Source organism: Photinus pyralis, unplaced genomic scaffold (assembly GCF_008802855.1).
Source record: "Photinus pyralis isolate 1611_PpyrPB1 unplaced genomic scaffold, Ppyr1.3 Ppyr1.4_LG1, whole genome shotgun sequence".
In the NCBI taxonomy this organism is placed as follows: Eukaryota; Metazoa; Arthropoda; class Insecta; order Coleoptera; family Lampyridae; genus Photinus; species Photinus pyralis.
The window spans coordinates 1,498,639-1,526,238 of record NW_022170249.1 but is presented as its reverse complement, the minus strand read 5'-3'; the positions used below and the strand labels follow the sequence as shown (position 1 = coordinate 1,526,238).

The window sequence follows — 27,600 nt, the reverse complement described above, 5'->3', positions numbered from 1 at the left end:
GTTTTTAATATCTAACATTAAATTGAATACATATTAACGTTAGGAGCAATATTATTCTACCTTAAAATTCGTTAATCGTTGTTAAAAATTGAATACGTCTCGTAAGTACCAAAAATACCTGTACACCGTACATAATATTATGTAAGTAAAAATATAAAATATATAACCTATTATTTTTATGATTTGGTAGTCAGTATCTTTACATCACAGATTCACAAACTTTGATTTTTGGTTCGAATTCGATTTCTACGTCAGTGAGTTCGGTGACGGGATCGCCGAATGATGACGAACCTGAAGGTTCGCAATCACAAAACTCACTTAACTGTAATCTTCATGTGGCCGTCGTTACTACCCACCGACGTGCATTATACTGGGCCCCGTAGTGACGCTGAAGTGGTCTGCCGGAGGATTTCGCATTCCTTGAATTGTTACAAAGTGACCATCTTGTAAATGGTCTAAGAGACGTTGTCTCGACGACACCTGAAGAATTACTGCTGTTACCTGTTCAATGTTACATCGATTATTTTTATTCGTCTTTTTGAAAGAATGAAGAAAGGGGGAGAGAGAGAAATTGAAGCAGTACCTGTTTCCGTTGTCCTGTAGTTTTTATTTGAGGCAGTGTAGTGTCGTAAGAGCAGCCGCGGCAATTCTCGATTGAACGCTAAATATATCCATGGGTTAACGCAGCTATTCAAACTGTATAGAAGGGTTAGTATGGTGAAAGCAGGTCCTGTAATAAAATAACATTGTTATAGTTAGTATTTATTTTAAAGGCGTCATTATAATTTTCATTGCGTGATGGAAATTTAATATGTACTAAGGCACGAACTGCATTACGTTTTAATATGGAGCACATGAGAGGGTCATTTAGAGCCTAAAATTTATAACAGAAGTTTACGTGCGAGTGTATAAATTTCAGCTTAATGATGAGAAACGCGGAATTATAATGCGGGTCTATACACATTAATTACTTGTAAACTGCTTCTATTTTAATGAGACTACGTTAAACGTTAATTCGTGCTTTTACAAAAGTAAAGATTCCTTAGTTTTGTTTGTTATACTTCCCTGTGCATATTACTATAACAATTATCATACAAAACGTTCCTATTCTTACCCGACCGAAGCCTATTACTATACCCTTCAGAAAGCACGAGGTATTCCTAACCTAGAACTTTCCATCGGTATAAAACTCCGGCAGATATAGTAATCAATCCAAAAGAGATAAATTCTATTTTCTAATTAAACCAATTTTCGGCAGCCGCCCTGTTTACGTAGTATTAAATATGCCTCATTCAATATGATGAACAAAATGAAAATATCAAGCTACAAAGGAAAAGAAGGAGACAGATAAACCATACTGGGATCTGTCGACTGAACCCATCGGCTTGTAATAAACATGGTAAATTCCCAATCGGGCATCCTGCAGTTGTAGTTAGTGTGACAGTACTTTTACTAAAATATACGCTAGCTCTGAAGGTAAGTTCCGCAAAATATATTTCCTGCATAAACACTGTAACTTTGTAAGATTCGTTTTTTTACAGTTGTATAACTCTCTGAATATTGCAGTTTAATAATTTTTTTGTTATAAATGCATATAATTGGCAACTACGTATTAATACATTCCAAACACAAACAGATTCTTTTGTTGTTCCAAGCACTTGTCATTGTAGAAGGACATTAATACGTTTCTTGATTTAAGATCACAGACATACAATTTATTGTGCATCTTAAAACAAACAGTCATTCATTGGCAACGACTTTACCAGCACTGCCGTTCGTTTGTTATTTATAATAAACAGACTAAATAATATTCAGATACGTTCGAAATGTATGTTTTTCCTGTTATTGCTTTAGTTATAATCCAATTTTGTCTAGGCACGATTTATGATCATAATGAAAATTTATTGGCGTTGAAATTTATAACTTAAACATCGCCCCTTTAGAAAAAACTGGTTCATATTTAGCTGCTTGAAGATACTCCAACCAATTAAATCGAAGTATGAATTTCTAAAACTGTGAGTGAGTCGAAAGCCATACTCCACCATCTTGGTACAATCAGGTATAAAAGACACCCCCTGACTTTGCCAACGTCCAGTAAAGTAAGCATACATTTTTCATTACAACTGTTTTTAATGCTCAAATTGCCCACCATCCGCCCTGAAAGTCATCAAAATTTGTGCCCTGCCACAAATTGTAGAAAAGTAGCCGGCGAGTGGCATTCATTGGGGGATAGTGAGGCGTAAGGCGTTATGACAATTCACTTGGCGTTCATCCATTAATAAATAAGTTACTGGCGTAATTCATTTTTACTTGTAACAATATGATACTTAAATACAATAGGGGAATTAGACATATTCTGTTTTCAATTTAATTTAATGGCATCGTTACAGCATATACTTACCCTCTAAAAATGGACTTTCACTTGCTAGTGGATCCCAAGTCGCCCACAATTGAGCCGATATAAATGGAGTTGAGCAAACAATGTGCATAACTATAACCGCGACGGTTTGCTTCACGGTGTTAATTTTTGCTCGCGAAATTAACGGCCCCTTCTTTCCCGGTAACGGTTTCGGTTGGTGATTCTGCCTTTGGCGTTGACCCAATTCACCTGCGGAACTTCGCCATATTTCGCGGCAAATGCAGCTATAAGTTACGATCAATACTAATAGAGGTACAATGAACACGGAGATCCCATACCTGCAAGAAGTAACCAATGATTCGTTAACCAAGTTGCTTGCAACTGAGAATCCGTGAATTATTACACTTAAATTGTTTCGAAATTTCATTGACGTACGCATAGCCCTTCAACAGACGGCAAGTTTTCCGAAAGTAAGGAATAATTTATGGGTTACCGACTATTAAGCTTTGGGGCAAGATACAGCTGTGCGCTAAATTTAAATTAAACATTTGAAAATCTATTGTACTGGGCAACGATTATCCAATTATCTACATTTCTAGTATCCCATTTGTTTGAGCATCGTTTAGAGACAATTGCAATTCACGCAAGCTCCACCATTCTCGCCATCTGTTTTTCTTATCTAAGAATGCTCGAAACAAATTAGAATTAATGTAGGTATACTGTGCCATCTGTACAATTTCCCTAGGAGCATAACGTCGAAAAATTGTGAAAGTTTCAGAAACAGGAAATGAATGTCTTTGTTTTGTAGTAAAGTTCTGCGTGTGCGTCATATACAAATTAAGTTTACCAGGGGGCGAAATAAATCTGTGAGATGTAGAACAACTGTCAGAAAATTTTTGTAGAATTGTACTACTCAAATTGTATACGACGTTACATTGAACAACCTTAGGGCGTTTTATATTTGCGAAACACTCTATTTTTTAACAATTAATTACTTACCAAGTTACGTAAGCTTTTGCACCCCACGGTTGTGGAAACGTAGCCCAGCAATCATATACACCAGGGCCCACTTCTTGGTAAGCAAAAATCGTCAACTGAAACAATAAAAATTGTAAAAATTACGAATATTTAAAGATATACACTTTTTACACCAAATTACAGCAAATTAAAATACGTCCAATTAGTAGACGTTATGAAAAGTATTTTCATTAAGTCGTTAGGTACAGCAAAAAGTAAAGTAGTTTGCCGAGTAATGATAATGGGGTTAATCAAATAAACAAGGCGTTCAAGGAAACGTACTACGTACTTGTAAAGGTAGGTCCCGATCGGATTTAATGTTAAATGAAGCTCTGCTGCCTCAGAACTTAAAGGAGAATAAAATCCAGAACGAATCTATTAAACGAACAAACGTTTGTTCTAAGCACTTGTGTAAACAGAAATCCATATCTATTAAAGATGCTAGTCGTCTTCGTTGTCGTTCGTCTAATCGTTGTACCTGCCACGCGACCGACCCGGGTTCGATTCCCGGTCGATGCAGAATTATTTTATATATTATTTAACATTTCTACATTTGGCTAGACTACTGCTGATGGTTGACGTAGGATGTCACACAGTAAGAGCTGCTATTTCTAGTGTTCATTTCAGGGGATACGTATATATATGTATGTACAGTTTCTTTTTAAATGGACCACATATAGCATTGGATACTTTAGTAGACAACTCAAATGGTATCTATAGCATATTTTGTATGCGAAGTTTGACATTTTGAGTGCAAGTTCAATAGGTGGTAAGTACCATAAAATCCGATATGAAATAAGCATATTTAAAAAAATCTAATTTGCTCTTTTTCAAAGAAATTTTGAACTTATACCACTACAATTTACGAATAAAATGAAAAGACTGTAAAGAAATGTTGAGTTAAGTTAGTTACGTTTGTTAACATGGAGAAAAAGACAAAATATCTGACGACTTCGCACTACAAATATAGAGCAATGGAATGCTTTGCACCCTAGACCCAAACGCTTTCGTAGTAACAATTTATTTAAACGTGTACACCTAAATCCAAATATGCACCGACACGAGAAAAGGTTCGCTTCCTTATTAATACGGCAACACTTCGCAATATTCACGTTTTAAAATTATAGTAACCGTCCGACCACCTTTTCTTTCTGCATAAACCAAATACGTATTTTAATTCTCCATAATTAATACAAAAATATTGCGGATGGCGCAATTGAGCCGAAAATAGCGGTAGGCGCAAATAAGAGCTAAAGCCTAATTCCTCAAGAAACTTTCAGGCTGAAAGAGTTTGTGAATCAATTTCAAGCGAGTTCTTTATTACCTAGACATATCAAAACATGCATTGCAAACCACACACGTGAATACTAATGATTTCTCCTAAATTTTATTGCGATTGTTATTGTATTGAAAGTGTTGCGTCCCCAAACTAGAATAAAATATCCTTTCGTTTGTCCTTTAATGAAAATACCCTGTACATAACCGTTTTGCCTTGCCTGTATATATTCCTATTTGTTACGTGTGCGCGCATGAGCCGCAGAAGCGCAATATGTGTACTCGTCGCGCAGAATTCGTCCCATTCTTCGCTTAGAAGCCATCGACTAAACTAAGTTGAGAAGTCGCCGTTAATCAATGGCCGATTAGCCTTCGTCGTTCGCATATAGATCTTGATCGATCCACAACGGGTCAAGATGTCGCCGTGCAGTTCGCAACATCGTTATTAACAAGCAGAACGTCAAAGCACCGCACATCAATAAGAAGATTTCGTTGTAACAAAATCGACAAATTCGACAACTTCGTAGAATAGAAGAGCAACCTTCGCCATTGCAACATCGCCTTCGTTGTTAATGGACTTCGAAACAACACGTAAGTTCCTTTGTTTACATTATCCCTTCGTAACTTTACCATATTCTAGTAGCCGTCGTGCCTACGTCAACCATGTTCAATAGAAATTCATTTACTTTGTATTTTTGATAATAAACACGTTTATTTATGTGTCTATATTCTTTCATTCCCAGCATAAACAAGGCCTTGGAAGTAATTCATAATTACAGTCCACTTACAATCCAATTCTTTGTTATCGAAGCCCCCTTGTACGGTACAGAAAGGAAATCAGGCTGATATTCTACTGCGTCACGGGCAGTAAACTATTGCAGAACTAAATTCATACGATTGGAGGCTCCGAAGAGAAACGGCATTAACGACTTAAGAAAAAAAATTAGTAAAAAATAACCAACAGGGAGGGCGCAAGGAAATATGAACGTAATTATTTCAAAATTTATTTATTTGACAAAAAATTTCAACGAAGTGAGATCAAAGGATACCCAATGTAATTAAGAAAGGAACGCCCGTTGCTATGACTGAACGCCCTTTCGAATTATTAGCCAAATTCTAACTTCAAATGAAATTTAATAATACACTTTGTTTCATTTCTGATTCTTTGTGGTCATGTAATTAGATATGCATTCATACCCAGGGGTGTAATTACAATTACGAGTGGGCCTGAAATATCTCTCATACGTACGTTTCCGGTTACTAAAAATTAAACAAATTTCGTTACTTGAAAAGTTGAAGTATTTTTTAATTGAAACTGGCGGAATTTATTCTCCTTGACATTTTTCGTGACTTGTCGCATGTCACTGGCTGCCGCGTACGTTATGAACTTTAAAATTCTTTTCATGAGTAATAAATGCAGTACAATGCGTTCAAAATATCGAGAGCTGGAGTAATGGTTATCGGAAGGGCATTTTTTTGAGTTATGGCATATTATATTCTTTGAAAATAAAATCTTTGACTCAGTTGAACTACCTATTTATCCCTACCTAAGACATCTTTTTCATAGCATACTCATATTACCGATGAATTGGCAGTCCCAACATTTCTACTTCTCTCGTGTGCGTGCAAGATATAAAACGTTACATTATAGACGTGCTTCATAATTCTTTCATACGGAACTGGTGTCCCTTAAAAACATTTACCGTTTACTTTACTTATGTTATTATTTTACCCAGAATAAAAAAAATTGTTTTGCAGTTATCGCTTGTCACTTTCTAATAACTAATTTCAATATCTGAATTTTGCGTTTTTGCAGATAACTGAAGAATTCTGCTGTATAAAAAGAATGCTTAGTGGATGCGGAGTAGTTTTATCAGTGGTTTGCGAAAAATATCACTTTTGCCAAGTTGACAAGTTCTAACTTTTGCAAAAGATTTGGATATATTGTAAAATTCCAGAGCCATCACGATAAAATTGTTTAAATGAATTATCTAAGCGTTTTTACGCGAATGAGACCGTGGCTGTATCCTCTTTAGGTAAAGTTATTTTCATAAAACTCCTTTTTGTTAACCCGTTTCTTTCTAGGTTATGGCATATGCTTTATTTAAATTACCTATCTTTGTTTTACCTATATCGCAATCCTAAACCCATTTATTATTGGGTACATAAGCTTGAATTAATTGGAACTAGGTCTGATTTTTTGCATTTTCTAGTTTAGGATATATTTTTCTTTGTACGTTACGAGCATTGACGTAATCGTATTGAGAAAGTACCGTGTTCTGTATGAAATGCACACACTCGCTTTCGAATTGAAGATTGCTACCTGTCGATTAGCTGAAACTGATCTATTACATTGTATCGAACAATCGCAATTGCAAACGTGCAGGTAACCTGTTGGTAATTGCTTTTCTCGTTAGTTTATCTTGCTATATTGAATATAAAAGTTGCGGATGTTTACGTAATTACAATTTACATTTATCTTTGCCTTTCCTGTTACTGTTAACACAAGGTAACTCCGTTAGTTAATGTGTTTATTTTCCTGTCTGTAAATGAGATTAGATTAAGTTACTTATAGCTCCTAAGTATGCAGCTTTGCTGATCATTTGCATTTAGTTAAGTGTAATCTTGCACAGAATTAGTAATTTATTTACTGTTTTATGCAATGTAATATTGTATACAGAGTGGCCCAACGAGAAGTATACAGAGGGCTTTTAGGGTATTAAATTTAGAAATTTCGAAAAATCCTCGAACACGTCAATTTTGTATTGGAGGGGGACAACTTTTGGAATACAAATCACGAACCCAAGTCTTCACCCCTCTACGTAGGGAGCTTAACCCCTAAAATTTTAAATGGAATCCTATGGCAAATGGCACATTATTTGAAAGCCAATTTAATCGTGATTATTAATCTGCTTTGCTTTTTAAATTCTTTTGATTCGTTTCGGAGATATTCGCATTTGAAATGGTTTTTTTTCCTGATTTAAGTCCTTTAGATTACTTCTTGTGGGGATATCTAAAGAATAAAGTGTATGCTACTCCGCCCGGAACATTACAAGGGTTGCGAGCACGTATAACCATAGTGTAAGAATAGAATACACTATTGTATAACTCAACAATTTCGAGCGATTACCCCTGAAATTACGCACATAAATATACGGTCATTGTCTTCTAAAATCTCTAAATTACAGGAACTCACAACCATAAATACTCCCCATGTCATATGTATAACAGAAACCTGGTTAAAACCTCACATTAGTACTGATAATATCAACCTTCAAAACTACAAATTTGTTCGTAGGGACAGAACTACTGCTCAAGGAGGAGGAGTGGGTATTTACATCAATGATGAATTGTTTTTCAATGAAATACAAACTGATGACACCATCGAACAAGTTTGGGTAAACATTAACCACAGGGGTAAGTCGCTTGCAATAGGATCAGTGTACAACCCTGTGCGGCAAAATTATGAAAATTTCTTAAGTATATTTCAAGACACCTGGTTGGATATAAGCTCTTCGTGCCCGTCTATAATCGCTCTTGGTGACCTTAACATAGACTATAGTAAAAATGAACGAGCCACACTAGAACTAATTAATATGTGTCAAAACTTAGATCTGGCTCAACATATCACAGATTGTACCCGCGGTAACTCTGTAATAGACTTAATCCTCTCTAGTAGTTCCATAGAGATATTAGATTCGGGTATATTTGCTGCTCGTACCTTCTCAGATCACGAGATGATTTTCTGTAAAATAAAGTCTTGCTTGGCGCAAAAACCTAATCAAAAGACAAAAACCTACAGGAGTTTTCGAAATTTTAACTACAGTAATTTTAAACACGATCTGCAGTCTATACCATGGATCGACATTCTTGATCTTCAAGATATTGACGCTAAGCTATCGTTTTTTAACACAAACCTAATCACGTTATTCAACAAGCACGCTCCAGTTACAACTTCCCGCGTAAGTAAACGTCCTGCGCCGTGGCTGAACGATAACATTAAATTTCTCATGAGTATGAGAGACAAAGCGCTTGCAATTTTTAAAAATAACAAAACCGATTTAAACAGGCAGCAGTACAACGGTTGAGGAATCAAGTAACGCAGGCGTGTAAAAAGCAGAAAAAGAGCTATATCAATCAGTTAGCAACAAGTAATAATCCGACTGTTCTGTGGAAAGCCCTGGAAAAGCAATGTTCTATATATGGACAAGTCCCCCTCAAAATTGCCAGAATACCTAACCGATGTAAATAAAATTAATGATCATTTTACTCAGTCCGGTCCATACGCGAACATCAACGACACGGACATTGCACAACTATGCCAAAGGCGCACGCAGCCAATGCAACAATTAGAATTTGAGACTGTTGAGGAATCAGACATACTTAAACTGCTGAAAACCATCAAGTCTAATGCAGCCGGATCAGATGGGATCACCCTATACATGCTTAATTTATGTCTCCCTCATCTTCTGAGGATAATAACCCACTTAATAAATTATTGTATATTAAACTCGGTATTCCCAAGGTGCTGGAAGATTGCGCACGTGATTCCCCTGAATAAAATACCCACGCCGCTTGAACTTAGAGATCTCCGTCCTATATCAATTCTTCCGGTCCTCTCAAAAGTCCTAGAGAAAGCTATCAATACTCAGCTCACCAACTTTTTGAATTTGAACCGCTTAATACCCTGTAATCAATCAGGTTTCCGTGCCGGGTACAGTTACGCAACTGGTCTCCTTAAAATAACAGATGATATCATCTCAGCAATTGATAATAGACAGGCTGTTTTATTGATACTACTAGACTACTCGAAAGCCTTCGATACAATACACCATAAAACCTTATTAAAAATTATACACAGTTATGGGATTCAAGTAAGGCCACCACTTTTTTTAAAAACTTTCTGCAGAATAGGCAGCAACGAGTTGTTTACAACAATAAAAAATCACGCTATCAGAAAATTAAATCGGGAGTTCCGCAAGGATCCATTCTAAGCCCGACTCTTTTCTCAATTTATGTCTCCAATTTCCAAAACAGATTAAAATATGTAAATTCACATTTATACGCGGATGATACGCAATTATACTTACCCTTTAGTCCTACAGACGTAGTGGGAGCGTGCAATAAAATCAACCGGGATTTGGACTTACTACTAAAACTCTCTACAGCCCACTCACTGAAGCTAAATCCGGAAAAATCAAAAGCAATTCTTTTCAGCAGTGGTCACGTTTACGACAGCTTAATTAGTAATGTCAATATCTCTTTAGGAAACACAAAAATTAGCTGCAGTACCGAGGAAAAAAACTTGGGGCTGACACTAGACTACAAGTTACGATTTAAATCTCATATAAGTAAATGCATCAGATTAGGTTTCGGTAAATTAAAACTACTCTACCAAAATAGAGATGTATTAGACACGAAAGTCAAAAGGATGCTATGTGATAGCTTAGTGCTCTCACATCTGAATTATTGCGATGTAGTCTACGGTCCATGTCTTGACAGTGTGGAGGTAAAAAGGGTGCAAAGGCTGCAGAACGCCTGTTTGAGATTTATATACTGTGTACCACGTTCAATACATCACATCTCGGAGAAGCTAGGCGAAGCAAAATGGCTTAATATGAGAAATAGGAGAGAAGTTCACGCTCTGATTTGTTACTATAAGGTTTTAACCACCAAGAGCCCTTCATATCTATGGGAAAAAATAAGCTTCAGGTCGGATGTGCATCACTTAAACCTACGGCACAGGGGCACAATTTCCGTGCCAGCACACCGCACTACGATGTACAAGCGATCCTTCTCCTATAACATAGCGACCCTGTGGAATCATCTACCAACGAATCTAAAATCATTCACTACTCAGAAATTCCGTAAAGCTATAATCTCCAGGTATTTAGAAAGACAATAACCTCATGATTCATGAATAACAATTGACAGCAGTAGCAGTTCACTACCTATCGGTATGCCTAATTTTAAGAACATTATGATCATGTAATTACGCCGGATTTGTCTCTCAACAGAGGTTAAGTGGAAGAGCAGCGCATTCTGTGAGCTGAACTTCGCCTCTGAAACTTTTCCATTTATTATATTTACTCAATTGACTCAATAAAGGCATTTATTATTATTATTATTATTATTATTATTATTAAATCTTGCAACATGTACGGTAGCGTTTGGAAGCAAATCTTTATTATTGCATGGAAGCAGGCGGAAGGCAATTCGAGCATTTATTGAAATAAATGTTGTGTGTTTAAAGTTATATGTTATTTTTTGCACAATTTAAACCTTGTACTAAAATTTAAAAATTTTAATACAAGGTGACTTAGCCCTCTGTATACTTCTCGTTGGGCCACTCTGTATATGTAGATTCCTTGCCCGAGGATACACAAAGGTTGTATTCTTATTTTATTTTTATTTACTTTCTGGCGTGACTTGTATCACCAGAAGACCCGTTTCCCCTGGCTAGCCGTGGCCAATTCCCTTTTCCTTCTCGAAATTTGCTGGAACTTACAAGTCCTTCTCAGACGAGGAACGATGATGACAGATGACCACAAAAAGAGACACAAGAAGTCGAAGAAAAGATCCAGGCAATTACAACAGGTGCCAACCGCGATGGCTAAATTCTCCATTGTACCAACCGCAACCGTACCTGTCGCCCCCGCCGTCTTTTCCGCCGCACCCGATCACAACACAGGAGCTCTATGAGCCGCACTTAAAAAGACTACAGTAGGTCGTTATTATAAAACGTTTCTCTCCTGTCGTTGCGATAAGAGTTGTTATCGCTGCGTACGCTAATTAATTTTGAGATATGGATGTGTTATCGCCGTTAAGAAAATACAGGTGCGGTTTTATTTTTCGAAGACGATGTTTTTTACTATGGGAGGAGTGGAAGTTAAGGAAAGGGAAGAGTTGTTAAATAGAAGAGACGGATGTTAAACGAGTCTTTTTCTCTTGTTGCATTTTGCGTTTGTTTAATCGTGACTCCTTGTGGTTAATCGAGTTGTTTTGGACGAGTTAAAAGGAACGCTAGGTCGGCCCAAACGAAAATGTGTATATCCTATTGAAGCGAGCGCGTCCTGCTACGTCGCCGGCCGCATTACTTCTTCATCTACGCTGGGGGCTGGGAAATAGACCCATTAAATTTGTTTAGGTTTTTCTTTTTATTTTGTTTGAACAGTCTTCACTTTTATATCTATGACAAACTCTGTGTCACAAACCTTCATCTTTGCCAAATAGCTGTACCGCACAGATTTAGTGGTCTAAGTAAACACTTCTGTTTGATGCAACTTAAACAGCTTCGTACGGTTTACGACTGGTAGCAATTATTTGGCGGTAAACACGCGGCTACTGAGCGGATTTGAGTTCACGCGGTTGCGTGTGAATAGATACGCTCAAAGAAACAAAAATCGTTTGGATGAAACAGTGTGGTCTCAATCCGCGCGGAAAACGTCAGAACTAGTACCTCAGGATGCGGTTGTGTTTTGAGCAAAGCAGATTACTTTCTCGCTACCCTGACCACTGTTGTGATTTCCCTGTAATTTTCAATTTCCCTTAAAGTTTGAAAACAAAATGCTCGAAGCGAAAAATTAGAATGAAACTAATTTCGGTTAACGTCCGAGAACATGATCGATACTGATTGTAGTTTCCAGATTCAAACGCGCCGGAAATTACACTTTCCTATGCGTATTACGGATTACAAAATATCCAACAATACCTACTTCAACCTTTTTTTTATTTTTATGTTTTCGAAGCCTTCAACTTTCTTCTTCTTTTTTGTCGCTTACTGGCTTTGCTTCCCTAATTTATTAATCCCACGCATTTTTCATCGAAAATATGTGGGTCAAAGCCTTTCTTTTCAATATACACAGCTTACTTATAGACAGAGATGTTTACTTTTTACGATGGATTTCAGAACATCAGCACTAATAAATTGCTTTGGCCTTTGTGGGACGGTTCGAGGTCTCCTGGTCCATTCCCTGATATTTTATATATTGCTGGAAAATTGAACAATTTTACATCAAAGGTCTCTCTAAAAGCCACTTTGTGGGTTAATTACCAGGGAGCAATCCATATTTTATAAAGTTACGATAAACTCGTAAAATAAATCGGTGCTAAGGATAAATGTTGAGATCGGGTTTTAATTACTTCTGTATCCACCTTTGAACTCGGTAAAATACACCCGATAAAATTTCTTTAGACCACTGCCAAACTCCTAACAGCACAGCCATTTTCCTTAGAATTTTATCGTTAACAAAATTGATCATAAAATATAAATATAATGAAAAAAAAAATTAAGGTAAATTTTAAAGGCAGATCGCATCTGCAACATGTCATGCAAATTTATTGAAGCCGGGAGCTAATTTCATTGTATATGTACTGAAAAGCACAGTTCTTTTATTTGAAGTGACACAGAGACAAGGTAAATTAAAGACACAATAAGAGTTAATTAGGTTTATTATTTAATTAAGTTGGAACGGAGCTTTTTCATTTACAATCCACACAAAGATGTAAAAATACCTGCGCCTTGGGCAATTAGAAAACGTGCCGGCGTTCCAGAATAGTCAAATGACATGTTATACTAACACAATAAATGGCATGCAATAAACTGGAAAATTAAAAGCTCTTGTCATTATTTTGTAAAGCTTATGCCCGTTTGCACCAACAAATTTAAGCGGAGCTTAGCTTAAGCGTCGCTTAAAATCCATGGCAACGATTATTGAGACAATGGTTGCCATGGATTTTAAGCTACACTTAAAGCTAAGTTCCGCTTAAATTTGTCGATGCAAACGGGCATTAATGCGTAAAGATATTAATTAAGTCGTGAATCAGGGAACCAATTTTTCGTAGCTCATCTGAATAAAATAATCTGAATAAACTGTGGTCAAATTGCTACTAAACTCGATAAGGGCCGTATCAAAGGATAAACTCACGGTTTTCCAAAATGATTGAGTTCTACCACAGAATCGCGGCTCAGTGTTCCTGAATAATTACTCAACGAGTCGTTTGCATTGCTGCCTACTGCCTTTCATGCCTTAATATAAGCATAAGCAACACACCCTGCACTCTCATACAAAATGTACGGTTTTGGTCAGAAGTAATGTCCCTGGATTACCTCAAGTTTAGCACATAACAAATGTACCAGATCCACTGTGAATTTTGGGCTTCTTTCCAAAACGGGGAAAGTCCCTAAGATTGAAATGATATTGAACTAAATCATGGAGGAACTACTTTGTCTGCAGTTGAGATATTTGAGGGAGGACATTACTTCTGACCACGACTGTACATGCAATATAATCAGCTACCCTTCGTATTAGTGTAATACCTTATCAAGTCCAGAACCTCGACTTTCCATCGGCTATTGGCCCAGAACAGATGTTGGGAATATCGTATCAAGAGTAAAAGAAATTTCCAGTATTCCGGTTGTTTTTCGTCCGTCAATTGCGAAAGTAATTTTTAACGTGTGTCGCACTGGTAAGACATTAGTTTTGACAAATTGAAGAGCGATGAGAACTATGCGCAATGGGAATTTATTGAATATGTTGGCGTTCCCGCGTACGCGTAATAAAGTGCGTGAAACCTGCTCTAGACCATCGACATATAACAAATGAACTGCTCGTGCTAATGCTAAGCACGGATACTGCAGGTGAGAGAGAAGCGAAAACTAAGAGGGCAACTCTTACGGTTACGCATCTGATTGGTTCTTTCAACATAAGCGATCGCAATTTCATTCAAATTAAATTGAAAGAGCCAATCAGATGCGTAACCGTAAGAGACACTTTGCCCTCTTAGTTTTCCCTTCTCTCTCACCTGCAGTATCCGTGCTTATCTTGGACACGCGCAGTCTATTTATTGTATGTCATTGCTCTAGACACAGAAAAATTCTGACAAATTAGAACGAGCAATTGGACGGCCTTTTCTCGCGTGTGAAGATAAAGTCAAAAACTTTACTTCGGAAAGACCGATCCGCTGCGAAAAAAATTAAAAAAGAAATGCAAATTTCACCACTTTTCCAGGGGTGGCTCCCAAACGCAACACGTTGAACCCTCGGTTTATTTGGAAAAAATGCTTGTTTTCATCCGTTCTACCACAATTTTTTTTTACATACTGTATGTACCACCCTGTAGAAATGAAGAGGTCAGAGAAGGTTTATATGAATTTCAACGATTTTGCTTTAATGGTTGGTTATTACTGCCCGTACAACATGGAAATGCCTTGCTGTATTTGAAAGTTCTGGCGGAAATTGTTGACTTCAAGCCGTTTAAATTTAAATAAAAAATATTCCGAGCAATTGCTAACTTAAAATTTAAAGTGTAGCCCGTGGACTTTTTTTTTCAAAAACATGTAGTAGAGCTTGAGCTTCATTTATCTGTGTGTTTTTTCTTTTTCTCTTTTTTATTAATTAGGCCTCGACCTAGGCATTTAGAAAATGATTGAAATATTTTTCAGCCTGTTCATTTGAGATAACAGACATCTGGTGATAAGAAATTTTTACAACGAAACATATGTTCATCTTTCAATACTGAAAGCCGGTACAGTGTAAAGCTTATTTTTACTACAACAAAAAGAAAGGAATCAAGTGAAGAAAATCAATGGTATCAGAGGTATAACCTCGTCGAAATGGTCAGTAAATGTCGAAACACGTGCACAAAGTCATTAAAAAAATGTTCCTACCTGAGGTATGCAAAAGGTTAAACTAGCAGCCCACGCCAACCAAACCATTACCTTGGACCTTCGCGAGGTCCACGAACAGTACGTTAACGGATAGCAGATCGCTTGATGCCTGTCGATCGCCGTTGCCATCAAAATGTAAGCACTCAGGTAAGGTCCAAGCGTTTGTCCAAATTTCACAACCTTGCACAAAACGACTCCGCCGTTAAACCTGTAGGTCACCTCCCAACCCAGCTGCGGAAGCACACTTAGGAACGCCGTAATCAAATCGGCGACGCTCAAGTGCAGTATAAAGAAGTACATCCTTGACAGCTTCTTTCTTCCGGCGTACCTTCTTCGGGTCCATAACGCGAGTAGAACCGTTCCGTTTCCCAAAACCGTGACGAGGAATATAATCGCAAGAGTTGCAATTTCTATTTTTGCCAAGTTTTCATCTCTGTCCACGGTTGTGTTCTCAACATCAACGGTTGGTCCCGATCTTGTGATATTTTCAATCGTTCCATTCATGACGATATGTTCCACTAACATGAGCATGCATTTGTTTCGAAACTACCTGCAAAAAATAAATGACATCAGTAACGGATTAATGTAGCTACACGGATCTTATGAACAACATTTAAAGTTGCAGTTTAGTAGCAGCATAGCGTAACAGTAAGTTGGTGTTCTGGAGAGTATATACCTACTCCATGATTCCCATATAAATTCAATTCAATAAATTTTAACTAATACGTTAGCTCCAGATCCCTTTAACGGCAAGGGTATATAAAGTAAAACAAATTATTGTCATTCTTATTAAAAATGAGACGTGGCGCACGAAATAAGATGAAGTTCAGAAAAAAATACAATATTGTTTTCATGGACACGACGGAATAACCTAACCTTGCTATTTTGCACGTCTAAATTGAATCTACAGAATTTTCAGAAGTTACAATGATTTCTATGACTTCTGCTATAAAATAAAGTATTATACACGGCGATAAGGGGAACCAATCATGTCGTGAAAGTCAATTCACTCATGGCTACGCCACCCGTGAATTAACGTCGTTCATTCGATGGAAAAAAATACTTTTTTTCACTACTAGCGTCTGATGACATGATTATTAACCTTTTTTCCACTTGTAAAGTAGGCTTTCTCGGCATTTGTTCAAAGTGGTTAATAATTTTTTATTATTAACTAGTAGTCAATAATGAGAACTGTCACGCTGTCACTTTTAGAAAACACAACCCGAAATTTCGCTCAATGAACGTTTAGACAAGTTCTCTAAAACGATTGCCACCATTCGCAATTTCCAGAGAAATTACATACCTAAAATTATCACATTTTGAAAAAATCGAACGAAATTACTCTTTGAAAAATCTCAATGACAGAACAAAATACGGCTTGTTTGACTTGTACTTCCATGTACTTGATTGACATGTTAAATTAAGAAACAAACAATTCTGTCCAACCGTTAACTCTCTTATCAATATAATATGTTAATTTAGAGGATTTCAAGTGCTAGTAGTGAAAACAAGTTGTAAATCAGCATATGCATGATTAAAGCGCATTTTTGGTAATGCAGGTCAGTATTTTATTAGCGAAGTTTAAAATTATCGATCTCACGAGTAATTTTGGCTGCGTTAAATAATTAATTTTATTTAATTTCAATTGACGGTACGTCTTCATTTTGTAAAACAAATCACAAAGTAAATAATAAGTTTTTATACTGGTAGCGCTATCTAACGGTAAAATTATAGCACCTCCGAAACCCATATCGAAATTATTTTCTTCAATTATCGATCTCACAAGTAATCTAACTCAAAATAGACTAGTGCCTGCACATCTACACTATAGCAGAAAGCTTTTAGTGAAAATTTGAATTCTCTAGCTATTGTAGTTGTGGAGATCTCACGCGGACAGCCGGCCTGCCAGCCATAACGAATATAATAGCGTATTTTTTTCAAAAATGCGCTAAAAATAGTATATATACCACGGTAGAGAAGTCTATTATTGCCTTCGCACCTTACACCTTCGGCGCAAGCGCCTCGAGATGTAATCTTGGTGCTCAGGCAATAATAGTGGACTTCTCTACCTTGATATACCGGGTGATTCATTAGAACTGAGGACAGTTTGAATGTCCCGCAAAACTAAAAATTTTAAAGGTTGGTAATAACAGAATATCATTTGTCTAATTCCAGTGGTGTATGTAGAATCACTTTCCAAGGGTAATAATTTATTTTTAATTTACAAATAAGTCTCCCATTTTACAACAAATTTTACATTTGCACTAAGCACAGTCACGATATTAAAATTGTATTAAATGAACTATAAAAATTGCTCAAAATGTCCACCATTGTGTTCACGGCACAATTCCACTCTACGCTTCATATTGTCAAACACTTTCTCCAGAGTTTCAGGTGAAATTTTTTCTAGTTCCTCAATAATTGCTGCTCGTAGTTCATCAAGAGTATGTTGAATAAGACACTCCTGTAATTCGAAAATAAAGTTAGTAGGTATAAATTCATTCTACGTGTACCACTTACCAGCTTGGGCACTTAACTGACGGATTGACTTTTTGGGACTCGCCTCCATTCGTTGTCTGACATCTTGGACCACTTCATCGTTTCGTAGTAATGGACGACCGGTATGTTTTTCTTTACAAATGCAATTCTTGTTTTCAAATCGGTCCACAATTCGTGTCTTATGATTGGCAAATGCTTTATAAGAAATAATAACATCGGGATACTCTTCCATAAATTGCTCTCGACAGGACCGGAACGAATATGACCACGTTCCATCTTCATTACGTACAGCACTTCGAAAATGAGCCTTCAAAATAAAGGCATCTTGTTCTTGTGTGAAGGGCATCCTCAAGAAGGGTTTTTTTTAACCTACAAATGCAAATTAGTGTGATTTAACCGTTACTTAATTACTTACTTCAACAAACTCTTGAATTTACAGCGTAGCTCTGAAAAGAACTGTTTTTAAGAACGTTGATAATACAGTTTGCAAACGTAAATTAAAAACAACAACAAATTAACGAAATAACGATGGCACTGGTGACTAATATGAAGTAGTAAAATAACTAAAAATATATCATCGCCAATTCAATCACGTAAAAAACACTAGAATTGTACGCGCGAAATTCAAACTGTCCTCAGTTCTAATGATTCACTATTATCGTCTTATGTAATAAATAACTATTATCTTGTTGTGCATTACACAATTTGTGTATAAGAAATAATATATCAGAACCAGAGGATAACGTGTTTTTTAAGGTCAACACGTTGCAGATCACCAAAACATAATAAATGAAGATTTAGTTGCAGGTCGAGCCCTTAGGGAAGCAATTATGACTAAGTTCTATAGAGAAAACTCATTTATTGTAAATAAACATACATAGTTCGTTGTTTTCACGTCTCTTCTTTAGTACTATATTTTTGAAATATTCTAGAGAATAGGATAAACTAATAACATGTTCAAAAATAAGATTTAATAAAAAAACAATGTTCATTCTTCAATACCAAAATGCACAGTAAAAAAAATAAATAACATCCGCTTATCACTCTTTATTAAGAGCCACTTCCCCGTTCCTATCCGGTTGAATTATTATATTACACTCACTGACACCTATGGGATTACCGCCACACTGTTTGAATCTTAAGCATGGGATTACCGCCACACTGTTTGAATCTTAAGCAAGGATGTTGCGTCACATTGTTACGAAATTTAAATCCAAAGCATGGCCTTTGTAACGGGACGAGACTGATTGTGGAATCACTTGGAAATAATATTATAGAGTGCAGCATATTTTCTGGACATCGTAAAGGACAGAAAGTTCTAATTCCGCGAATACTAATTGACTCATCAAAAACGGTTTAAATTTAGTGGAAAGCATTTTCCTCTTCGTCTTGCTTAATTAACAAAATCGCAAGGACAAACGTTTGAAAGGATTGGTGTGTACCTTCCTCAACCTGTTTTTACACACGGACAATTGTACACAGTATTTTCGCGCGTCATTGTAAAACTTGGATGGCAAACGTACTGTTTCTTTCAAGGTTAATTCAACATAATGCAACGTAATATTTTTACTCGATCTGAGTGGGTTTAGTTTTACTTTTATTTCACATCACTTTTAGGAGTAAAAAACGAATAAAGAAACTGACAGTAAAAGTAATTTTTAATAAATCTGTTTATTGTAAATTAGTAAACGTTGTTAAATTTATAGTGTTGATTTAAATGACGAAATAGAACAATTTATGGAATAAAGTAGCTTAACACAAATTGAAGGTAAGTCAAATACTTTTAAATACAATATTGGTTAGTTGATTGAGTTGATGATGAAACCGGCATGGTTTAGTTAATGATGAAATCTTGGCAAATTTTTAAAAGTGTTTAAATTACAGAAAACTATGAATTTGACACCGCCTGTAGCCAGTTCATCAAAAACTCCAACAAGCGAAGAACGGAAGGCACGAATGAGAGAATACAGCCGTAAACGTCAAGCAAATAAAAGTGATGCGGAAAAAGAAGCCGATAAGCTAAGGTCGCAACGACAAAGATTAAAAATGACCCCAGAACAACAGAAAGCAGAAAAACGAAGACTTCATTTAAGAAACGAAAGTCAAAAGCTACAAAGAATGAAATTACCCCCGCCATCTAAATATGTTGCTCGAAATCCGGATAACCGGCCTGACGAACACTATTTGGGAACAAAAAGTTTTAAATGCGTACATTGTGGAGCTTTACATTTCAATGGAGAAAAGACATTTAAAGGACATGTTTCTCATTGTTGTGAGAACGGAAGTGTAACATTACGACAACTGAATGATTATCCTTTGGAACTACGGGAATTAGCTACCCAGAGCACCGAAAACGGCAAAAATTTTATGAGAAACGTACGGAACTTTAATAGCGCCTTCGGATTTGCATCATTTGGGCATCAACCAGTTAAACTTCGTGGTGGTCCTCCAACGTTTGTCATCCATGGTCAAGTCTACCATCGCACAACAACATCCATTAAACCCAGGTACGTTAAATTAATTATGGATTATTTGTTTTCAATTGACGGAATGTAAAACTCGAGAGAACGGTAATCAAGTACGGAATGAACAAAAAATGCAACTTTGGTTGTATCCATTATTTATTTATAGTGACAACTTCGACAACAAAGAAACAGAACCATCCTATGCTCAACTTTACTTTTTGGATCCCGAATATGCAAATAACATGCGGTCTCAGAACACACACAACGAGGGATGCAGAAAAGAAGTTTTTGATATTATTGAAAAAGTCCTGCGACGTAATCCATTTGCCGAAGCCTTTAAAATGATGAAAGATCTCATGGATATAAATCAAAATACAATTGAAATGTGGATTATTAAGGATAGACAACATGACCCTCGCCGATACAATTTGCCTGTAGCAAACGAAGTTGCTGCAGTGTTTGTTTCTAAAGATGGGGAACCTGGATTTAAACGAGATATGGCTGTTTATGATAAGGGAACTGGACAGTTGCAAAATATCGATATATTTAGTCCAAATTGTGATCCTATGACCTATCCAATTATGTTTCCGTTTGGCGATGCAGGATGGCAGCCTGGAATTAAGAAAGCTGACGAGACAAGAAAGGTTGTAAATATCTCCATGCTGGAATTTTATTCCTACCGGATGCAAGAACGAGAGTCTTTTAACCCAATCCTTCATTTAGGCAAACTGACGCAAATGTATATTGTGGATGCATTTTTGAAAGTCGAAGGTGGACGGTTAGTTTGGAATAAAACAAATCAAAAGAAATTGCGAGTTGACATGTACAGCGGCCTTATGGATTACGTACACAACCAGGCGGAAATAAAGGATTTAAAGCCAGGACGAATTGTTATTTTGCCATCCAGTTTTACAGGAAGTAAACGCGCTCTAACTCAGAATTATCAGGACGCAATGGTCATAGTTGGGAAATACGGAAAGCCAGACTTATTTATTACTTTCACGTGCAATCCCACATGGAAGGAAATCCGCGACGAATTAAAACACAAAGAAACAGCAATTGATAGACCGGATTTGGTTGGGACCGTTTTTCATTTGAAGCTAAAGGAATTTATTAACGATTTGGTGTCTAACAAGGGAGGAGTTTTTGGAAAAGTAAAAGCGTTTATTTACACAATTGAATTCCAAAAAAGAGGTTAGTACATTTTTAGTTTCATTTTAAAATCTTCTAACCAACTTTAATGGAATGATTAAAAATGAAAATTTAATGTGTCTATTGCTGCAGGTTTGCCCCATTGCCACATGTTAGTTATTCTTGACGATGAAGACAAATTTCGCGAAGCCGCTGATGTTGATAATGCAGTTTCTGCTGAGATTCCGGATCCTGTTGCTGACCCAGTTCTATTTCAAATAATAACGTCTTGCATGATGCATGGCCCGTGCGGTGAACTTAAAAAAGATGCCCCTTGCATGGAAGAGAACAAAGGGCATATTTCCTGCATTAAAAAATTTCCAAAAGAATTCTGCGATGAAACAAATATTAATGTAAACGGCTATCCAATTTATCGTCGCAGAAACTTGGACCGTACTGTGGAAATAAAAGGAGTAAAACTAGATAATCGGTGGGTAGTCCCGTACAATCCATACATGTCGCGAAAGTACAATGCTCACATTAATGTTGAAATATGCTCATCAATCCAGAGCATAAAATATATTTTTAAATATATTTACAAAGGCCATGATGCCGCCATTGTTCAAATGAATGAAGCAACGGGCTCTGGAACTTATCATTGGGATGAGGTCAAGATTTATTTAGACACGCGTTATATAGCAGCGCCGGAAGCTATGTGGAGGTTAAAAAAATACGAAATGTCCGGAAGGTCCCACTCTGTTGAGCGATTACCTGTTCACCTCCCGCTTGAGCAAATGGTATATTTTGAAGAGGGCGCTGAGCGTCGTGATTTGGAAGCTGCTGCCAAAAAGGGGACCAAATTAACGCGATGGTTCCAGTTAAATGCAAACGACGTAAATGCACGGAAGTACTTATACTGTGATATACCCTACCACTATGTTTGGAGATCCAACCATTGGCAGCCCCGGAAACTAGGTGGAGATAAAGTAGTTGCCAGGATGTACTTTGTAAATTTAAAGGATATGGAAAAATACTGCCTTCGGCTTTTGTTGCTTCATGTTCGAGGTAAGAGTTAAAAATGGATTTAACAAAACTTACATTTTTTGTTTATTCCATAAGATTAATAATATAAATCAAAATCTTTATTTAATTGACAGGCGCCACATCCTATGAAGATTTACGAACTGTGAACGGAAAACTTCACGATACATATCAGGAAGCTGCTAAAGCTATTAACCTTTTAGACGATGATGAAGAGTGGGACAAAGCCATGGACGAAGCTGAACTTTTTCGAATGCCACGAGAATTGCGTCTACTTTTTGCGACAATATTAATCCAGGTTCATCCGAGCACCTCTTCGGAATTGTACTTAAAATACAAGACGTCGTTAATGGAGGATTACCTACAGAACCACAGTGAGTATATGGCAGAGCAACAGGCGCTGAGAGATATTCAAGAGCATTTGATGCAATTTGGAAAATCGTGCAAAGACTATGGACTTCCAGTTCCAAAAGACGGCTATCACATTTTGGAAGAAGTTGACGCTGTACACGAGCAACAAGAAGCTGATCGATTGGTTACAATGATGAACGACAATGCAGAGCAATTGCTTGCTTACAAAACTATCATGGATTCTGTAAACGGCATCTCAGAAAACAAATGCTTTTATCTATCTGGAGCAGGAGGATGTGGAAAAACGTTTGTATATAAAGCATTAACATCAACAATCCTTGGAAATGGAGGAACGGTCAAATCTGTAGCTCCAACAGGTTTAGCTGCAACGTTGCTCAAAGGTATTTGAATGAAAACAACAAAGTGTACCTGAAAATGTAAATTCACTATGACTTTTATTTTAGGTGGAAAAACCGTCCATTCTGGCTTTGGCATCCCCATCAATCTTGATGAAACAACTACATCGCGTTTTAAACAAGGCACAAACTCATGGAGGGAACTCAAAAATACAAAGCTAATTATATGGGACGAAATATCAATGTGTCATGCTCATCTTTTGAACGCTGTTGATAGAAGCCTACGATTTCTGATGAACTGCGATGATCCGTTTGGCGGAATTGTTATAGTGGTCGGGGGGGATTTTCGCCAACAGGCACCTGTTGTTCCGCATGGAACTCGGGTCCAGATTGTGGAAGCATGCGTGAAAAGCAGCCCGGTTTGGAAACATTTCAAGGAGCTTAAACTGTTACAAAATATGCGACTAAACCAAGGCAATGCAGTATTTGGAGAATGGCTCTTATCAGTTGGAGGTGGAGTTGATGCTGCAGCAAAACACTGTGATTTTGTTCAGCTAAGCAGTGATATAATTACTGACGATATTGTCAAATCTGTTTACGGAGAAAATATCAATACGTTGTCCTCAGATCGTCTTGCGTCAATGGCTATTCTATGCCCAAAAAATGCGGACACGCTATTAATTAACGAAAAAGTTTTGGCCATGTTGAATGGCGAGCAAAAATCATATTACAGGTAAATACGAGAACATTTAAAGTTTTTTTTACATTATTTTACCGCTAAACTAACTGTGATAATATTTTAGCATTGATAAGGTCGCCGAATGCGAAAGTGAGGAGGAGGAGGCTCAGTATCCGGTTGAATTTTTGCACTCACTGACACCTATGGGATTTCCGCCACACTGCTTGAATCTTAAGCAAGGATGTTGCGTCACATTGTTACGAAATTTAAATCCAAAGCATGGCCTTTGTAACGGGACGAGACTGATTGTGGAATCACTTGGAAATAATATTATAGAGTGCAGCATATTTTCTGGACATCGTAAAGGACAGAAAGTTCTAATTCCGCGAATACTAATTGACTCATCAAACACGGACCTTCCATTTAAATTTAGTAGAAAGCAGTTTCCTCTTCGTCTTGCTTACTCGATTACTATAACAAAATCGCAAGGGCAAACGTTTGAAAGGATTGGTGTGTACCTTCCTCAACCTGTTTTTACACACGGACAATTGTACACAGCATTTTCGCGTGTCAAAAGTCGGGATGGCCTATTTGTGCAAATTGTTGACGGGAATAGCCAAGGAAAAATTTACGAAGAAGACGACGCCGTTTATACATATAACTGTATTTACCGAGAAATTCTTTAATGCCTACATATATACGTTTGCGTACCCAGTAATGTAAAACTTGGATGGCAAATGTGCTGTCATTGTTTAAAAAGTATTTAAACAATGGTGCTGTTTTTCTTTCATGGTTAATTCTACGTAATATTTTTACTCGATCTGAGTGAGTCGTTGTCTGTAAAATGCTTAGTCCGCGGTTTAGTTTTACTTTTAAAAGAGTCGTGAATACATTAATTTCAGGTGCATTTTAAGTTCATTTCACATTTGTGTTACGTGAGTGAAGGATACAGGACAAGTTTAACTTTGAAATCGAAGTTTTAATTTAAGTTAGTCAGTGATAATCAATACGTTCCTACTTTTTTGTGATACTGATTAATTTTAGAAAAGTCAAAAAATGGCGCAACCAAGTGGTACTCAAGAAAGACGGTCAGGGGGATTTTCTGCGGCGCACTCGCATAATTTGCCAGTACTGACGGACAGATTCGATCGATTTTGTACTAATTGTAACGCGGTTATTGATTGTTTCGCGTTGGAAAAGTACCCCAACCAAAAATGTCGTGTTTGTCAAATAGAAATAGAATTCCTTGATAAATCCGATGGATTGTATCGTAGATGTGTACGCTGTTCTGTATTTTTGAGGTGTAAGTTAATATCCGAGTTGGTAAAATTTAAACACTTAAATGTGAATTTACTATTTTATATATATTTGTGTGTGCCTCTGTGATTTTTACAGGTACTGCTAAGTTCTGTTACCTATGTGGCCGTCCAAACCAACATTTTGATCCAGAGAAACCAGCGCGATTGGATACTGCGTTAAAATCAAAATTACGAGCTGAAATCCTCAATGAAATTGAAATTGAGAAGCTTTCACAGTCCTGTGTAAATGATGGGGAATTCGATGGAAATAATTTTGAAAACCCTGAAAATCCAAATTCTGAGCCTTCAACTCAAACGGAAACTGATGCCGCTAAAAATTAGAGTTTAACTAGCTTCAAATTTTTAAATAAACTGAGTTTTAAAATTATAAATTTATAATAAATTAATTTCGATTACCTACCTGTTATTTAAAATTGAGTTTCCAAGGAAGCTTAACATATGATTCATTGCAACTTCTCTGCACGCTCAACTTTGACGTAAGTAAAAATCACTCATCACTGTAATAAACTTAATTTGATTCAAGAGTCGCATTTTAACAACACCAAAAGAGTGATACTTGAAAAGCTCTGATTTGCCGCTTTCTGAGTTTTCGATGGTAGTGTATAGTTGTGAATGCACTTTCAAGTAGATGATGAATTTGTTTCAATTGTATTGAGTGGGCGATGAACTACATATTATAATGCTAGCTATTAACAAAGTTTTAATTTTAACATGCAAATATAGGACTGCAAGGCGTCAGCTTGCATAAACAGCTTGTATAAAATAATTTATAGATATTTGTATAAACAAAAAATCACATTTAACAAATATTTAACTACCTACCATACCAGTCTTATAAATAAAGGAATCAAAAGCAATACAAAAATAAGTATAAACAAAGTCCAGGTATTAAACATAAAAATCATTTCATAATAAAAGTTTTTGTTGCAGAAAGTGGAAAATCACATTGTATTTATAAAATACGTAGGTAAATAGTATCAGTCTTATTGTCAAGAGCATAAGAAAAGTTAAATTCAGGAAAAAACACGGTCACTAATAAAAAAAAATGGTTATCACTATCATATACGTATACATAATATACAGTCTGGTAGTATCACATCTCGTAGGCTCACAGAACAAGTCACATATTCTTTTTTTTAAGGACAGGAGAATTCTCCAAAATTGATAGCATTTTTTGCACACATTCAGTTTGTATTGTATCACCATTTTTGTGTGCCTTAAGTAATCAATTTTTACTTTATAATATTCAGATAACATTTGGGAATTTTCCTTATAGCTTTCCGTTAAATGTTGTTGTACCTTTAAGGAATTTTCCAATTTGGAAGATTTGGTTAATCTTCTAACGTTTATATTTGGACGACAAGGAAGCTCCTTTGCTATACCAGCATGATCCTGAAACAAATGTGGAGGATAAAACCCAAAACAAATATATTATTGTTATTTACTAGTTACCTCATTTAGGAGGTATACAGGGTGATTCCTATAGTACCTGCCACCGTTTGGGAGCGTATAGGGGGTGCCTAAGGGAGTATTTTGATATAGGACACTTGGGGTCGGAAATCTAAAATAAGGGCGCCAGAACCAAATTTATCTTCTGGAATTTCACGCCTGTATGTAGGCAACCCAACCGACCGACGTTTCGCGCGGAGCGATGCAGAGCGAGTTAGCGCGAGGCAGCGACATGGGAGGGAAGGAGGGAAAACGACAGTCAAAAGCAATAACGTTTACAAGTGTTCAACGTGGCCACCGTTGTTCTCAATGCACTTCCTACATCTAGCCAACTATTATTATACTATTGCCATAGTGTTTATTCACTTGATACGCGTCGTTGCAGACGGGATTTCGTGGGTTTAAACAAATTCTGATCAAGTGTCAGCCACACATCGCCGCCTGAGATCGCTCCGTGTGCACCGCCGGCCGGTTGGGTTGCCTACCTACAGGCGCGAAATTCCAGAAGGTAAATTTGGCTCTGGTACCCTTATTTTAGATTTCCGACCCCAAGTGTCCTATATCAAAATACTCCCCTACGCACCACCTACACGCTCCCAAACGGTGGCAGGTACTATAGGAATCACCCTGTATAGCAGTCGATGCATTGGGTTGATTTTCATCATAAGTATTCTCAACAGTTGGCACATCTACTTCACAGGAAATTTCCTCTGGAGGCAATTCAGTTAGATGATAAATTAATGGTACTGTTAACTTCATCGTAATTCAGTGTAGTTAGTTTATTTTATACTATAACCGAAATGTATTGATACGCTACATGCAAGTATTGAAGGAACTGGGAACCATAAACAATGATAATTAATTTAAAAATGTTAAGTGTTACAATTAATAATTTCTGATCTTATATTTTCTAAACCACAATATGTTAAATACATAAACGTACCTCAAAATCAAAAGACGTATCTATTTCAATACTGCCTGGAATACCTTC

The 27,600-nt window shown here is 36.8% G+C and overlaps 2 protein-coding genes across 7 annotated transcripts; one reads left to right on the top strand and one right to left on the bottom strand.

Annotated features, from left to right (window-relative positions):
* On the bottom strand, positions 1-27,600 carry LOC116175352 (oxytocin receptor-like). 2 transcript variants are annotated; one of them, XM_031493434.1, is made up of 6 exons: positions 27,553-27,600; positions 15,320-15,869; positions 3,359-3,453; positions 2,402-2,697; positions 584-730; positions 1-480 (listed from the first exon to the last, which is right to left on the bottom strand). In XM_031493434.1, exons 2-6 carry the CDS (start codon positions 15,848-15,850, stop codon positions 332-334), a joined length of 1,218 nt encoding a protein of 405 aa, XP_031349294.1. In that variant the 5' UTR covers positions 15,851-15,869; positions 27,553-27,600; the 3' UTR covers positions 1-331. The 2 variants fall into 2 exon arrangements, with proteins under 2 accessions (XP_031349294.1, XP_031349286.1); XM_031493426.1 differs by having other exon boundaries at positions 4-501; positions 27,553-27,591.
* LOC116175324 lies at positions 18,886-25,911 on the top strand. 5 transcript variants are annotated; one of them, XR_004146288.1, is made up of 8 exons: positions 18,886-19,586; positions 19,703-20,325; positions 20,450-21,477; positions 21,568-22,479; positions 22,572-23,207; positions 23,271-23,895; positions 23,966-24,829; positions 24,886-25,911. XR_004146288.1 is itself a non-coding variant. In XM_031493407.1 (8 exons), exons 3-8 carry the CDS (start codon positions 19,709-19,711, stop codon positions 24,525-24,527), a joined length of 4,380 nt encoding a protein of 1,459 aa, XP_031349267.1. In that variant the 5' UTR covers positions 18,886-19,469; positions 19,525-19,586; positions 19,703-19,708; the 3' UTR covers positions 24,528-25,911. The 5 variants fall into 5 exon arrangements, 3 of the variants coding, with proteins under 3 accessions (XP_031349267.1, XP_031349259.1, XP_031349275.1); XR_004146291.1 differs by having other exon boundaries at positions 23,966-25,144; positions 25,237-25,911; XM_031493407.1 differs by having other exon boundaries at positions 18,886-19,469; positions 19,525-19,586; positions 23,966-25,911.

Bases quoted from the DNA above. Each gene is read 5' to 3' on its own strand.
- LOC116175324 (XM_031493407.1), top strand. From the start codon at position 19,709: ATGAATTTGACACCGCCTGTAGCCAGTTCATCAAAAACTCCAACAAGC. The intron at 20,326-20,449 runs GTACGTTAAATT...ATTTATTTATAG, and splicing joins ACAACATCCATTAAACCCAG to TGACAACTTCGACAACAAAG. The intron at 23,208-23,270 runs GTATTTGAATGA...CTTTTATTTTAG, and splicing joins AGCTGCAACGTTGCTCAAAG to GTGGAAAAACCGTCCATTCT.
- LOC116175352 (XM_031493426.1), bottom strand. From the start codon at position 15,850: ATGCTCATGTTAGTGGAACATATCGTCATGAATGGAACGATTGAAAAT. The intron at 3,454-15,319 runs GTAGGAACATTT...TTATTGTTTCAG, and splicing joins TAACCTTTTGCATACCTCAG to TTGACGATTTTTGCTTACCA. The intron at 731-2,401 runs GTAAGTATATGC...ATTTTATTACAG, and splicing joins TGAAAGTCCATTTTTAGAGG to GACCTGCTTTCACCATACTA.